The sequence below is a fragment of the Protopterus annectens genome, chromosome 2.part2 (genome assembly GCF_019279795.1).
Source record: "Protopterus annectens isolate FY-2018-M chromosome 2.part2, PAN1.0, whole genome shotgun sequence".
In the NCBI taxonomy this organism is placed as follows: Eukaryota; Metazoa; Chordata; order Ceratodontiformes; family Protopteridae; genus Protopterus; species Protopterus annectens.
This window is the reverse complement of record NC_056730.1, coordinates 60,794,584-60,808,359: the sequence shown is the minus strand read 5'-3', so window position 1 is coordinate 60,808,359 and position 13,776 is coordinate 60,794,584. Positions and strand designations below refer to the sequence as shown.

Sequence of the window (13,776 nt, the reverse complement as noted above, 5' to 3'; positions counted from 1 at the left end):
CACAAAGAAAAGGTTTAAAAAAAAGAAAGAAAAATGTGGGGTGGTGGTTTCAGTGAAATAAATCAAAGTTCTATGTTTAGTAGATTTAAAATGCAGTTTTGTCACATTTCAGGCTATTACATTTTTTCTGAGCAGTTGTGCTGCTTTGTTTAAAAAGTATTCATGCACCTGGGTCTTCTCAACATACAATCTAAGGTCGTACAAACAAGGAATTAACTTCATACCTATGCATTAATTTGGTGGAAGATGCTGAACCAATCATTTTTTAGTTTGTTTTAGGCTTGTGATTTTCTACCTTTCTACCTTTCTGTTATTAGTTGCATTAACGTTCATAACACCTGCCATCTTTCTTCTTGGGTACAGTATTTCCCATATATTATGACCAGTGATGATGTGCTTGACAGGCTCGTAGGCTTATGTGGAAGTTTCTAGACATGTAGTCCAGGGCACCATTGAGGAGCTTATTGTAATTTCCAAGTCGCTTCCGAATATGTTTGGTTAAGTGACTTTCTCAGAGTCGCAAAGTAGGCAAGTGAGGACTAAGGGAATCAACCCTCAACTACAGGAAATGGCTTATTAACAACACTAACTGCCAGCTTCTCTGCTGAACTTACTTTCTCTATATGATCTTAGAAGTTGTCAAGTACAGTGACAGACAGCTGATATTAATAGACAAGCACTCTTTCAAGAAAGCAAAGTGTAGTATACTTAGTTTATTTAGGTAAATGTTTAAATCTTAGATTTTCAAATATTTGTTAGCTTTTTTTGCAGGGTCCTTAGTTGATTCTGTTCTCACCCGAGTATCATCTTTATATATATATTGTTTTTATGTTTAGAGATGTATACAATGTTAAGATGTTTTTTTTTTTATTAAAAAATCAGATCTAAAGCTATTTTCAAAGTAACTGTTTCCTTTTTGTTATTAAGGTTTTAAGGGGTGTCAGTACCTGCTACACTGGTTATAGCCTTCACTGGTACAGAATATAAATTAGCAAGAGAAAATATGTGATGCCAAAAATGTGGCCAGAGGATGTACATTTACTATAAATATTACATGGTTTGTCCTGAACTCTACATTTACACCAAGTCCTGTAGAAAAATCATAGTGTGCCCGGCTGCTTTTTGTAACATATGGTCCAGGTGCAGTGATAACTCTTGACAGTAATACTGTATAAAAAATGTGGAAGGGATTTATAGATATTTTCATCATCTGCTAACCCTTTTTTATACTCCGTATGTAGTAATTCTTATGCAAGCTTTGCTGCCATCAAAATGGCTCTGTACAGAGTTATGCAGAGTATTCAGGCGGTACTGATGTATGCATATATGCTGGTTCTGCTCTTGAGTACAAAAAATGGAGGGTTAAGATCTGTGCACCATACTAGTCAGTGTAACACTGATCAGTCTATTTGAAGTGAGAATAGTTATTTTTGAATTAGTAGAATTTTATGTATCAGCACACTGGCTAACAATGACAGAAATCGATGTAAACAGGTTTTCTGATGTTAGCAAGTATGTAAGTACTTGCCTACAGATTGGCTAAGACAGCTAAAAATCATTTTACTGGAAGTCAGTATGGAAACCCTTCATCTGAATTGTTGGAAACACTCTGTTGGCAATAACAGGTAGCATTTTGTTCAACTGTCTTTGTTTTACTCGGATGTTAAGTCTTTGCTCTTCCCTGCAAATGTGAGTTTATTTTTTGTTGGACTGTTATTCTAGTCAAGTTTCATTCATACCTTCATTATAGATAGTTTGTCTGCTGCTGCTGTTCATTTTAACAATTTTTCTTATTATCTTGTATAAAACGCACATAGTTGTTTTCAGGTGTTCAGTTGTTTGTGTCTGGTTAAACAAGTTTTCGTTTATCTGTTTAACATCTATTTGTATGCATCAGCCATCTTTGTTTATCTAAAATAGTAAACAGATTTTTTGACCAAAAAGAGTTATATAAACACACAAATCATGTATAAGAAAGCAAAACCCAATCTTGGAAAGAGAAACTTAGGTTTCTGGAATACCCATGTAAATAAAAATAATCTAATGCACATTTTGCTTTACTATATTACTGTTGTGAAATACTAATGAAATTGTTAAACTGAGTACATCAGGAGTAGATTATTCAGTTACCATCAACTTCAATTTTTGATTGAACAAATTGGTCCAAAATTTGACTTATGGGTCAGATATTTTGCCCTACTGTAGAGGACATTGACCCAGAGATTAGTATAACAAGTATTGGGGTAAAGGAGGCAAGTCCACAAAGTCATTTCACAGACAAAATCTTAATCAACAAGTTTCTAATCAAATATTTGGTTCAATTTTTGTCTACTTGGTCCAGTTAATCACATTTAATTATCAAGTGTTAAGATTTTACATATATCATCATGATTATTTACCTCTTTACTCCAAAAAGCCTTTGGTACAGTGATTTTTATCTTGTCTTGTAGAAATGTTCTCAAAGCATTTCAAGTATTCTGCTGTACCACTATTGCCATGGGGATTAGGTTGAAAGAAGTTAATACTGGAAATACGGAATAACTTTTATAACTGTGGAGTTAAATAGCATAAGAGATTCCATAATGGTCACATCATCAGAACAAATAGCTTATAACCGATGACTGCACCTGAGTCTACTCTGCTGGTAGTTGCGAGCAGTTATATAGGATGGTGATAATGAATGTTCAAGGGAGCAGGTCTTTTGACATTTCAGAGCAACCTTTGATAGAGTTTTTCTGTAAACCAGATTACCTTCTTGGGACCTCAGCAATCGAGTAGGAGATTATATCTGTTCTTGAGGTCTATTCATGCCTGTCCTGATTTATTAAACTGAAAGACAGGAGAGGGATTCCAGGATCATTTTCATTTTCTTTAGATGATTGTGCCATAAAGAAACAGCAAAGCTTTAAAATTTAACCAGGCTTTGTCAGCTTCTAGTCTAAATGTAATGATGTGTAATTTAAACAAAAGCAAAGCCAGTGCACTAGCACAGTGACATAATGTTGAGCTCTGTTGCTGGTGTCCGATGATTAGCCAGCCACATTGGTGTAGGAAGGCTAACCAGGGGAGGGAGGATGGTGCAGCTAATGCTATTTGTGCTTTCTTTGGAGAGGTTGTGTGTTTTTACCTTAGCCAGATCCATTTTAATGAGGAATTGAGTGGTGATGTCTTGGCTTCAAGTATTGAACTTTGTACTAGCACAGAGCTAGTTCTAGTGGTTGCCTTGCAGTTGCATCTCAGTGTATGTGCAATGCTGATGAGGTATCGGTGCACCCCCCCCCCCTTATCCTTCTACATTCACTGGCTCATGCATAACAAATATCTTCTGCACAACTGAAAAACTAATAACCTACTTCCAAGTCCATGAGAACAATTTGGAGATGGAGCAGAAGATGAGTGTGGTGAAGGGAACCCAAAGTAAAATAAAAAAGAGCACCAGCAATACTAATGTGATACAGAAGATGTGTTTATTTTTGAAATCAACATGGTTTTCTTAGGTTATATCAATACACAAAAGCGTGATTCAAAAACCCTTTCCTGCTGACAGTACTTGTATAGCTGTGACAGGTTTTATGTCTTCCACTGTAGCAGTAATTTCATTTGGTTACTTATCTTTTCTTGTATTACTTCTGCAGGCTCATGAACGTTCAGAAAGTGGAGAGGTAGCAATTATCAACCAACTAGTGAAGAAGTTTCTGATTGTCATTGCTCGGCCTGCCCGGTTGCTGGAATGTCTGGTAAGTGGATATCTGTACAACTTATTTGTATTTATACATTTTAAAAGATCAATAATTGCTTGCATAATAGATGTGTTATTACTCATACTTGTATGTTGCTGCATCATAAAGACATTAAAAAAATAGGGAAGTAAGGAAGTGAGACCAATGGTGCAATGGAAGCCTTGTCTTTTGTTCTAACTTAAGGTAGTATACTGGTGCAAACTACCCTGTGTGTGGTGTTTTGGGGCTTTTCTTCTTTCCAAAAACTTCAAGGTTTATACATCATGCAACTCAGTCCCTTGGTCTATCTACTATAAATTGCAAAATGTGGGCATAATGCATAGGGTAAGTGAGGCACAGATCACTGTGAAAATGTTATAATAAATACAGACATTATGACATATTCTTTTTTGCCTCTGCTTTTGACTTCATTTTCTCTGTTCTTCATCAAGTTGTCCTCTGGTTTCTGTGAAGCACTAATCTATCTTACCCAAGTACCAGATATATAATGACATCTCTAGCTGTATGTTTTTACATGCATATGGTGCAGTAGACATCTCCCTGCAGATTCTTACTTAAACAACTTTTGCCAGCTGTAGCCTGGCCTCCTCCTGTGTGGTACTTGTAATATAAAACCCTTGTGACACCCTCTTCCCCAAAGAGAGAATAGCTTACTTTCAACTGCTCAAATCCTCCTACCCTCAACCCCAGCCATCCTTCTGGCAGGAAGCTAATCTAGCCATGGCCACCAGCATTGCAGATGGACGCACTTTTTCATTGTGTTGGTAGGCAAAGTGGGGCAAGATACTGCTTTTACAAATCTGCCTATTCAGTAATTTAGACAAAATAAAACTGAAACAAAATTTAAATTCCTTTTCCTCTGCTTGATATTCTGAAGCTATTCTTCATGCTTATTTGTAATTACAATTCATGAAAACACAGTCTGGTATCAAATACATTTGAAAAAAAAGTTGTGTGCTTTCCTCTAATAACTGCAGTCTTGGTTAATCAGTGTTTATGGGAAGTTTTGCCCTTGTTCCTTCCCATACCTAACAGTGTGCTTAATTCGGGAGGTATTTTAAAGTTATCTCACCTTCCTTAAATGACAAAGTATTCTAGCCTAGCCCTTGTTTGGATTGCAGCCTAATTTTACTGCACTACTAGAACTAGGGAGGCATATAATTGCAATATATACCCCAAATTTAGAACTGGGGGGTGGACAAGCATATTATTCCATATTGTGATGCAGTCATTCATGTCAGTGTATTAAATCAAGCCAAAGGTTGAGAAAATATAAGCACTTAATATGGTTCTTTCATAATGGTTAATATTTTTTGAAGATCTTTAGTATACATGTATGAAATGAAGTAGCTTGACCTTGAAGTACCAACCTCTGATTCGTAGGATCATAAAGAGTGAAATAAATTAGTTTATTAGAGGAGAAATAATCTTTAACTAAATTCATAGATGGCACCGGTAAGTGATATTTTGCTTAAAGTTTGCCTTGTTGACCCATTATGTCTCTTTTGTGAACCTTGACAGGGGTGTGATATATGTGGGAACAGATAAAGCATTTGTTAGTCTTGACAGATATTATAGACAGCAATACAGAAGACTCAAGAGATTTAAGAAAGGAAACCTCCTCTGGTTTCATCAATACCAAAAAGTCAGGAGGCCATTAATTCCTTTGGGATTGTTTATAAACTGCTTTAGAGTGTTAACGATCTGGGAGTATAATAAAATAAGAAAAGTGAGGTTGCATTATTGTTTAAGCTCTTCTCCCAGTCTCCCACTGTGAAAATGCCAAGTGACTTTTTAGACTTTACAATTGTCTTAAATGCAGTTCTTCAAAAACAGACTGCTAATTGAAAGGCCAGGTACATATTTATACAGAATGTAATATTAGTGCATATATATGTAGAGTAGAATTTTAGTGCAGCCGATTCAAAAATGTGAGCTTCCTTCAACCCAGTTATGCAGAGCCCAACTTAATTGTGGCTGCCGTACAAAACTGTTATATGTTCTTTGATCATTTATCAATTGTCTTTAACTCAACCTGTAAATGAAGTACTTTATACGGTGTAAATGGGGTGAGTTATTGGTTCAAGTCCTCTTAGGGTTGTATGCTTAAGCAGCAGTTGGTGCAGAGGATTAGGCCTGTGAACTGTTAATGAACTACTTCCTGTGGAACAGGGTATGCTTCCCTCACCCTTCATTTGCCTACTGCATTACTTTGAGTAAATCACTTAGCCATGCATTGCTTTAGGACAATTTGAAATTTGGGCTAGGCTAGGAGAACCTTTCTATAACATTTAGACACAGGCTTCAGTCCTGTATTTAGAAATAGGTGGAATAATTAGATTTGTTAATGAACTGGAATTTTTAGAATAGTGTATATTCAGTTCATTTTAATTCTTTTTGGCTGTAATGATGTGTTTGAAATGTGCCATTAGTATCTCATAAACACTGAAGCAAAAACCAGAAAGGTTGTGCAAATAAAGAGGAGAAGGTAATAACCCCTATCCATGGGGCTGCGGGAGTCCAAGTGGTTATCTTTCAAAGACTCCATTGAGTGTTTGGCTCTGCACGCTAGCACAGACAGGCCTTTCTCATGCTCTTTATTTGTTGTGGGGTGGTTACTAAAGATGGCCTGTGGTGCTGAGAGATGAAGAATGGAGTTCGTTAGGGGGCATTGGACAAAGCTGATGCTTATGTAGGTCAGTGTTTATATGCCCCTATATTAGGGGTTGTGTTCAGCTATTTTATTTTTTGAGGTGCTGGTAAAGCAGGCTACTTTCAATGCCTAGGTGGGATGGCTTTATTTGGAGCCATGTTTAGCAGGAGTGAGACTGAAATAGGAAAGTCATAACTGGTCTGCTCTCCTACTCCTGGGGTCTTTAAAGATGATAACTGAAAGAAAGTAGTTTATACCGTCTGGTTTTGTGTTGACTCTCTCAAAGTTTCTCTCTTCAAAGCAAGCTTTGTTTCCCTAGAGATCATTACAATGGGTATATGTACGCTAGAGCATGGGTGGTAAAATATTTACAGGCTGGCTGTGTACATTAGAAGGTAGGTGCCAGACGAGGGGTGAATTTCTGATTTCCCATCCACTGGTCCAGGTTACACAGTAGGGTTAATGAAGAACTCTGCTTCCCAGGGATGGGAAGCTTGTTCCAGAGAAGTTGTATTCTCTGAGAGACATACCGGTCCCTCCAACATGTCCTGTTTATGTTGTTAGCAAGGTTTATGTCCTGATCAGGAGGTTCTGATGCTGTTTGATTTGTAGATATCCAAAAGGTCCATCAGAGCAGGATCCAAGGAAGCCTTTCATGCCAGGCATATATCAATCTTCATCATTCTATATGAGACAAGAGTATATGGCTAGACCTTTAAGGTGATCCACATAGGACATGTTGTTAATGACCTGTATTTTTTTTGTGAGGAGCCTCTACTGATGTTTCAGCTGTTCCATCAGCCTGGTCAGTTACATACCGAAGGAGGCATTGTACTGAAAGATGGCTCTTGTGAGGGCCAAATAAAGTGGAGTGATGACTTCCATTGACCGAGATGCCATAACCTTGCTTATAAGATAAGCAACATAGAATGACTTCCTTACTACCTTAGACACATGTTGGTAGAAAGCCAGTTTGCTGTCTATATATGTTCCCAAATCCCTGAGTATTGGGTCTACTATTAAGGATGTCTTATTAGTGACACAGTTTCTTGGGGGTAACCAATTTTCCAGTGGGTACTGCTGTGCATTTCGTGGCAATGAGTTTTAAAACATGGCTCTGGCATCAGTTATTTGTCTGGTTAGCCTTTCCTAGATGGTAATAGTGTGTTGGGGGATTCTCTGACTGCTCCCAGATTGCAATTGTCTGCAGATTTAGTCAGCCAGAGGTCACTGATTTTGGTCTTGACTTCCAAGAAGTAGATGCAAAAAATGTATGAACCCACCAAAGAGCCCTGAGGGACTCTAGTAGTGATCAACCTCTTTGTGGAGATGAACTCCCCTATCCTTATTTCTTGGGTCCTGTTTGAGATCCAGATGGCTGCCCAGCACATAACATATAGGGGTTTATGTCTAATTCCATGAGTTTGTTTACAATACCCAAGTGGGGTATTGTATGAGATGCCTTGGCCATGTCAAGGTAGGCAATATGCACCATTTTGCCCTCACCCATTGCCCAGCTGACCCTTCTGAAGAAGGCCCACTAGGTTAAGTAGCCATGATCTGCCTTTGTTGAAACCAAACTGGGTTGGATCCAGTGTCTAAAGATTTCCTATGTCATTATTATTAATTTCCATGATAATTATTTCCATGGCTTTGTATACAAGACTAGTAAGACATATAGGACTAACAAATTAATCCAGTTATCTAGTGTTAGAATAGTACCCACAGCCTCCTGCAACAAAGGAGAGGACACTACCTCTTTAACTTCTAGAATTTTCATCAGGTACTATAATCATCTATAGTCATACACACGTATATGTTTATGCTGATTTGTGTATATCTATAGATAGAAAGATATAGATATTTATATTTATACATATATAGATATTTCAGAGAGAGACTGACCTAGGTGATTATTTACTCTTGCAAGCCTCCCTTTTTAAAAGTACAGTGACAGCTCACAGCAGTGTTTAAACAGTAATATTGCATGTAAAGGTGGTTGTGCCCCCTTATTGTGCAACTATTTCTTTATACTTTAATATAGAAATAAATGGTGAGGGTTAAGTGGAGATCCAAGCCCCTTCTTTCCAAGTGAAAATTACTGGAGACGTGCTAACGGTGACTGTAGACATGCTTACATTGTACCACTGGATTTCTTAAAGCAAATGCTTAATATTAAAAGGGGCATTTGGTTGTAAATAAGCTGACACATTTTCAGTATAACAAAGCAGTACATGTGTACTACAAGAATCAAAATATCACGTAGTGATGAATGTAATTTTCTTTTTCAACAAACAAAGACAAATTGTTGGGTTTGACAACAGTCAGTGAGAGGTGGTCTCTGTTATAACCTGCAAAGTATAGTGCATTTGAACGATACCAAGGTCACATACAACTCAACCTATAAGCATTACAAATCCTAACAGCAGACCTTAAAAATCATAGCAGTAGGTCCAAAGGAAGGGTACAGTCTCATTTTTCAGAACAGAATGTCTTCAAGTATAAGATCCTGTATTGTTAATACATCTTTGTAAAGGCTTCGTTCCATTGTTTAATAATGCATGTACTGTTAAACAGTTTTAGCTTTACGAAGAAAGTTCATAAATGGAGGATAAACAGAAAGGAAAACAGCTGTATCTGTATCATAGCAGTTGTGAGGAATGTCACCATCTCAGCTTCCATTTACACGGTGATCTAGTTAATGGGCAATCTTATATTCATAAGAAAACATAAACAAATCATTAGTATATTCCTTAACATTCCTAATCAATCCTGTGCCTTCTCCATCTTCTTAGTAAGAGGTACTGTGTAAGTTGTGTGTGGTAAGCAGAAAGCTGGTTATCTGATGATGATCCTTTTGACAGAATTTGCAGTTAAGGTACCTATAGTTCATACATAGGTTTACAAGTATCTCACAGTAGCTGTGGAACTGTGTTACATTACAAGCAGGACTTCAGAGGAGTGGCTGCTGTATGTAGATCAGTGTCATGTCAATTCATAGAAGAAGATCTATTACTTTAAATTTTGAACTTTAAAGTATTCTTTATGAGCATATTTTTAATAAAAGATTAAAGCACATGATATACTTCAGGACTGTTCGGTTTCTGAGTGCCTTTGTTAAATGGAAGTCCGAGCTCGGACGCAATATATTGGCTAGATCTGCCTGGACCTTTCAGCTGGAAGATGAAAAGCAGAACTTAATCTGGTTAGCTTTAAGGGCTGTTTTGCAAAGCTGCTTCTGTTTCAGCTCCAAGAGCAAAATCGCATTATCCAAGCTCTTAGGCCCATTACAACCACTAAAAGACAGTTACTCTGCTGAGAAGACTTCATTACGGCTGACCATTTTCAAATCTGAGTATGAAAGCCATGCTTAAGATGCATTACTACACAATTGCATTTCTCTAGTTTCATGCAGAAAAACATTTAGATTATTTCACTTGATGGAGCTGGTGAGTATGCCTCTTTCCTTTTTATTTTATGCTTTTAGTATGACCATGACATATTATTTTCATCCATGACCTAAGTGCAAGTTAGAGATGTTAGAAAAACCAGAGTAAAGCCGACTCATCCAAGAGGACAGTTGATATGTACTCTATATGAGCTTAATGCTCTGCAGCATTGAACTAAAGCATACATTTGTAAGCAGTCAGAGTAGCTTAAGGAGGGAATAACTAATTTGCCTAGTTAAAAAACTCAGGAAGGATAATACTGTAATGCAGAATTAATCTCATATTTTAGGAGAATTGTTTGAAGCAGAAGGTCAAGCAGGAGAGAAGAAAGTATATTTAAATAACCTGACAAACTGACTTTGGGCAATCCACATAAAAATGCACAGAATTATATTTCATGGAGAGCCAAAGTATCGAAATTGCAGTATACAAGTATCTTATCATGGATGGTGAAAACCAATCAGCAGCCTAGTGTAGTTGTCATTAATCTTTTAATAATTCATAAGTTAAAGACTTCCTTGGCTATGGAAACAGTAAGACAAGCTTGAAAGAATCTGAATGTCAAACATTGCAGACTCATCTCTTAGTGACAGCAGAAAAGTAAGAAGATAAATTCCTGTTAAGAGTTTATCAGAAGAATAGCCCTCCATGCAAAACTGTGCAACAACCAATTTGCTATGTAACCAAAATATTTAAAAATAATTTGCTGATTACACCTCGTGCTGTCTTGAAACTATGATGCGTTAGGTTCCATCACATCTGATTGGTCCTGCAGTGTGGAATGCCTTTCATTCACTACTCAGTAAAATGGTCACTAAGGTAGCAGTGAGGCTGTCAAACTGCAGCGTCTCAACATGCTTCAGACAAATATCTGAACTCTAGAAATAAAACACCAGCTAGTCGTCCAACGAACTTTATTCTCTCTCTCCCTAATGTCTCGACTATGACAATCTTCAAGAAATAATAACATCACAAAAAATACACCTGCCTTAAATACATACATCATTTAAATAGATAATTAAGACAATAAAACAATTAAATGTATATCAAATAAAAATCCTCCAATTCATTTCAGCATTTAACTCACAAGGGGCTAAAGTGTCAAACTTTAAAATATATACAGATTCTTTATATAACAGTACATTTTTGGTATTGCATTCATCAAATGGGGAAGCATACACTTTCTCTAAAATAGATCCACACAAACCTTTACTATTACCTCCATGAATTTGTTCAAAATGCATAGCTATTGGGCTTTCTTTTTTTCTTATTGTTAATATCCCTAACATGCTCTAACAATTGGACCTTAAATAGTCTCTTGCTTTCCCCTGTATAAAAAATATTGCATGGGCAACAGAGGGCATAAATAATGCCCTCTGTATTACAACCAAAACTTTCTTGGGGGTGAAAAACACAACTATTAATTTTATGAAAGCTCCCAACAATATATTTGCAGGCTTTGCATCTGCCACATGGTGTCATACAATATTTAATCAAACTTCTTGACACTTTGTTACATGGAAGCTTAAACCTGGTCTTAACTATAAAGTCCCTTAAATTCCTTCATCTTCTATATGACATAATGAGATATCCCCCAAAATTTAAATCTTTTAAGGACATAATATAACCCCAGTAAAATTTCAATAGATCAACTAACACTATGCTAAAACACCTAAATGTAGTAAAAATACAAATCACTATGTTTATATTTTGCACATTTCCTCTTATAATATTTATATTTTGTCTCTTGTTTTTTTGTCTTTAAGACAGACTCATTGAAAATTTTATTCCAATATTCATTCATTATTTCTGTATTGTATCCCTTATTTTTTAACATGTTATTAGTTTTCTCAAGCTCTAATAAAAAATCTTCTTCATTATTGCACAATCTATGTATGTGTATGAACTCCCCATAGGGTAATGCCCGGATCGTATGGGGGGATGACAACTTTGGGCCATTACATTCTGGTGTTTTTTTTATTAAATATCTGAACTCTGCATGTTTCACTAGTTTGCTCCCAAATTTCCATTTATTGTCAGTAAATAAAAATGTGCTAAATTAACTGGTGCTTTCAGTGTAGGGTCTTGTGGCAGTGTTTAACAGATGGCGACCTGCAGCTTGCTGTTTGACAGAACTGTTCTTTATCATGTCATTTTCTAATTTATCATTTAATCGCAGAGCAATGGTTGTCCTCATAGTCTGACTGAAGTACTGGGTAAATGCTACACACACACGTGATCAAAGTTATCATTCTTAATTACATCACAGAAGTACACAGGCTTTGTAGTTTTATATAAAACATTGGATACATTATATTAATAAAACATAATCTTCAGTCTGATTCATGCCTTTTGCATTGTCGCTATTTAGAATGATTATAAAGTAGCTCTGCCTTAATTGTAACTAAAATAAATCAACCTATAATGATGCATTGTATAAAGTATATTAAAGTAGACAAGTGAACAAACCACATGATAGTTTAGCTGGCACAACATTAGACAATCTCTCTGTGGGGACTTGTCTTCCCCACCCATCCGCAGAATTATAATTGACACAATTACCATATATTCAAAGAAGAACACAGTTTCATGATAGCAAAACAATGTAATATCAAGTGTGGCACTGTTACTACAGGCAAATCCTTATGCAGTCAGTGTGTTATACATATGAAATAAGATCCAGTCAGTTGTTAGTAAACTTTGCAGCATAAATGGCAGACTTGCTTTCCATTCTCCAACTACTTGCATTTAATTTCACTGCTATAGATTTTACCTTGTTCTGAATCTAATAGTCCATCTTTCTTGAAGTATTCTTTTCTGTTCATTTGACCCTTGAACTGTGAAATATAGAAAACCCTTTTCAGCTGTTGCTGTACTGGCATGCTCCATCAAGTGATGCTACAAAGAAAGGACACAGTTTATTTTAGAACTGTACAAGTGTCATTTTAATTTCTACATAAATGTGGGTATTTCTGATTTCACATGGAGGGTTATTTCAGAATATGGAAGAAAGAAAATTATATTTCTGTTTTTCTTGTAATTTATTGACACAGAAAAGATGAGTTGAGCTTATATTACGAGAGGGAGTGAAGACGGACTTTTTTTTTTCATTTACATTTTCTGTAGTTGCTGCCTATGCTTCCAGATCTCTCTTGTATATACATTCCAGTATCTTAAAATGTAGAGAAGCCGGAATTTTAACAACTCTCTTAAATCATTACTGGTACAATGAGGCTGTTCAACTGGCAAAACCATGTTCAGGAACTGACCTCGGTAATCACAAGGCTGGTTGCAGGACACAGGGACTGAGCTCCCTGTAACATTTGATGTTTTTACCCTGTTGTCAACTTTTACAAGGATTTCTGATACTTTTTTAAGGAAAAGAGACAGACAGTGGTTCTTTTCTGGGAAGTGGTGTCTTAGATGTCATTTTGGAGGATGGGTTTTTTTTGTACTTGGCATTGCAGCTTCTTGATGTAAGATATTAGAAATATGCCTGTGTGCTACACACAGAAAAATGTGTCCATTTGTTTTGTCTTCCAAAGACAATAAAGACTTGTCACTAAATAAATGGACTGTGTAGACATACTTACTACGTGTCAGTAGCTGAATAGTCGCAGTCACAGATGACAATATGTTTCAGTTTCATAGGACATGGAATGCAAGCCAGATTAATGACAGCAGATATTTTCATCTCAAAAAATCCATTTTGATTTGCTTTGTCTGCATTTACATCTCCACCTAGACAATAAAAGAGTTGGGGAGAATCCATTTCTAATGTTTTACCTCAAAATTCATACTGTTTAGTCCTTTTCTGTATCTGCTAAAGAAGAAAAGAGGGTTATTAGATACACTCTGGAAACTTTTATCCACATATATGCAAATAAACAGTACATGGCTCATTCCCTAGGGAAAGGACAGGGGTCCAGGGAAG

At 36.4% G+C, this 13,776-nt stretch overlaps 1 protein-coding gene across 1 annotated transcript in view; it reads left to right on the top strand.

Annotated features, from left to right (window-relative positions):
- LOC122795920 (microtubule-associated serine/threonine-protein kinase 4-like) overlaps positions 1–13,776 on the top strand; it is an 809,687-nt gene that overhangs the window by 371,022 nt on the left and 424,889 nt on the right. Inside the window, exon 8 of the mRNA XM_044064403.1 lies at positions 3,636–3,737. Within this exon, the coding sequence (XP_043920338.1) occupies positions 3,636–3,737 (102 nt within the window). The remainder of the gene's footprint in view (positions 1–3,635; positions 3,738–13,776) is intronic.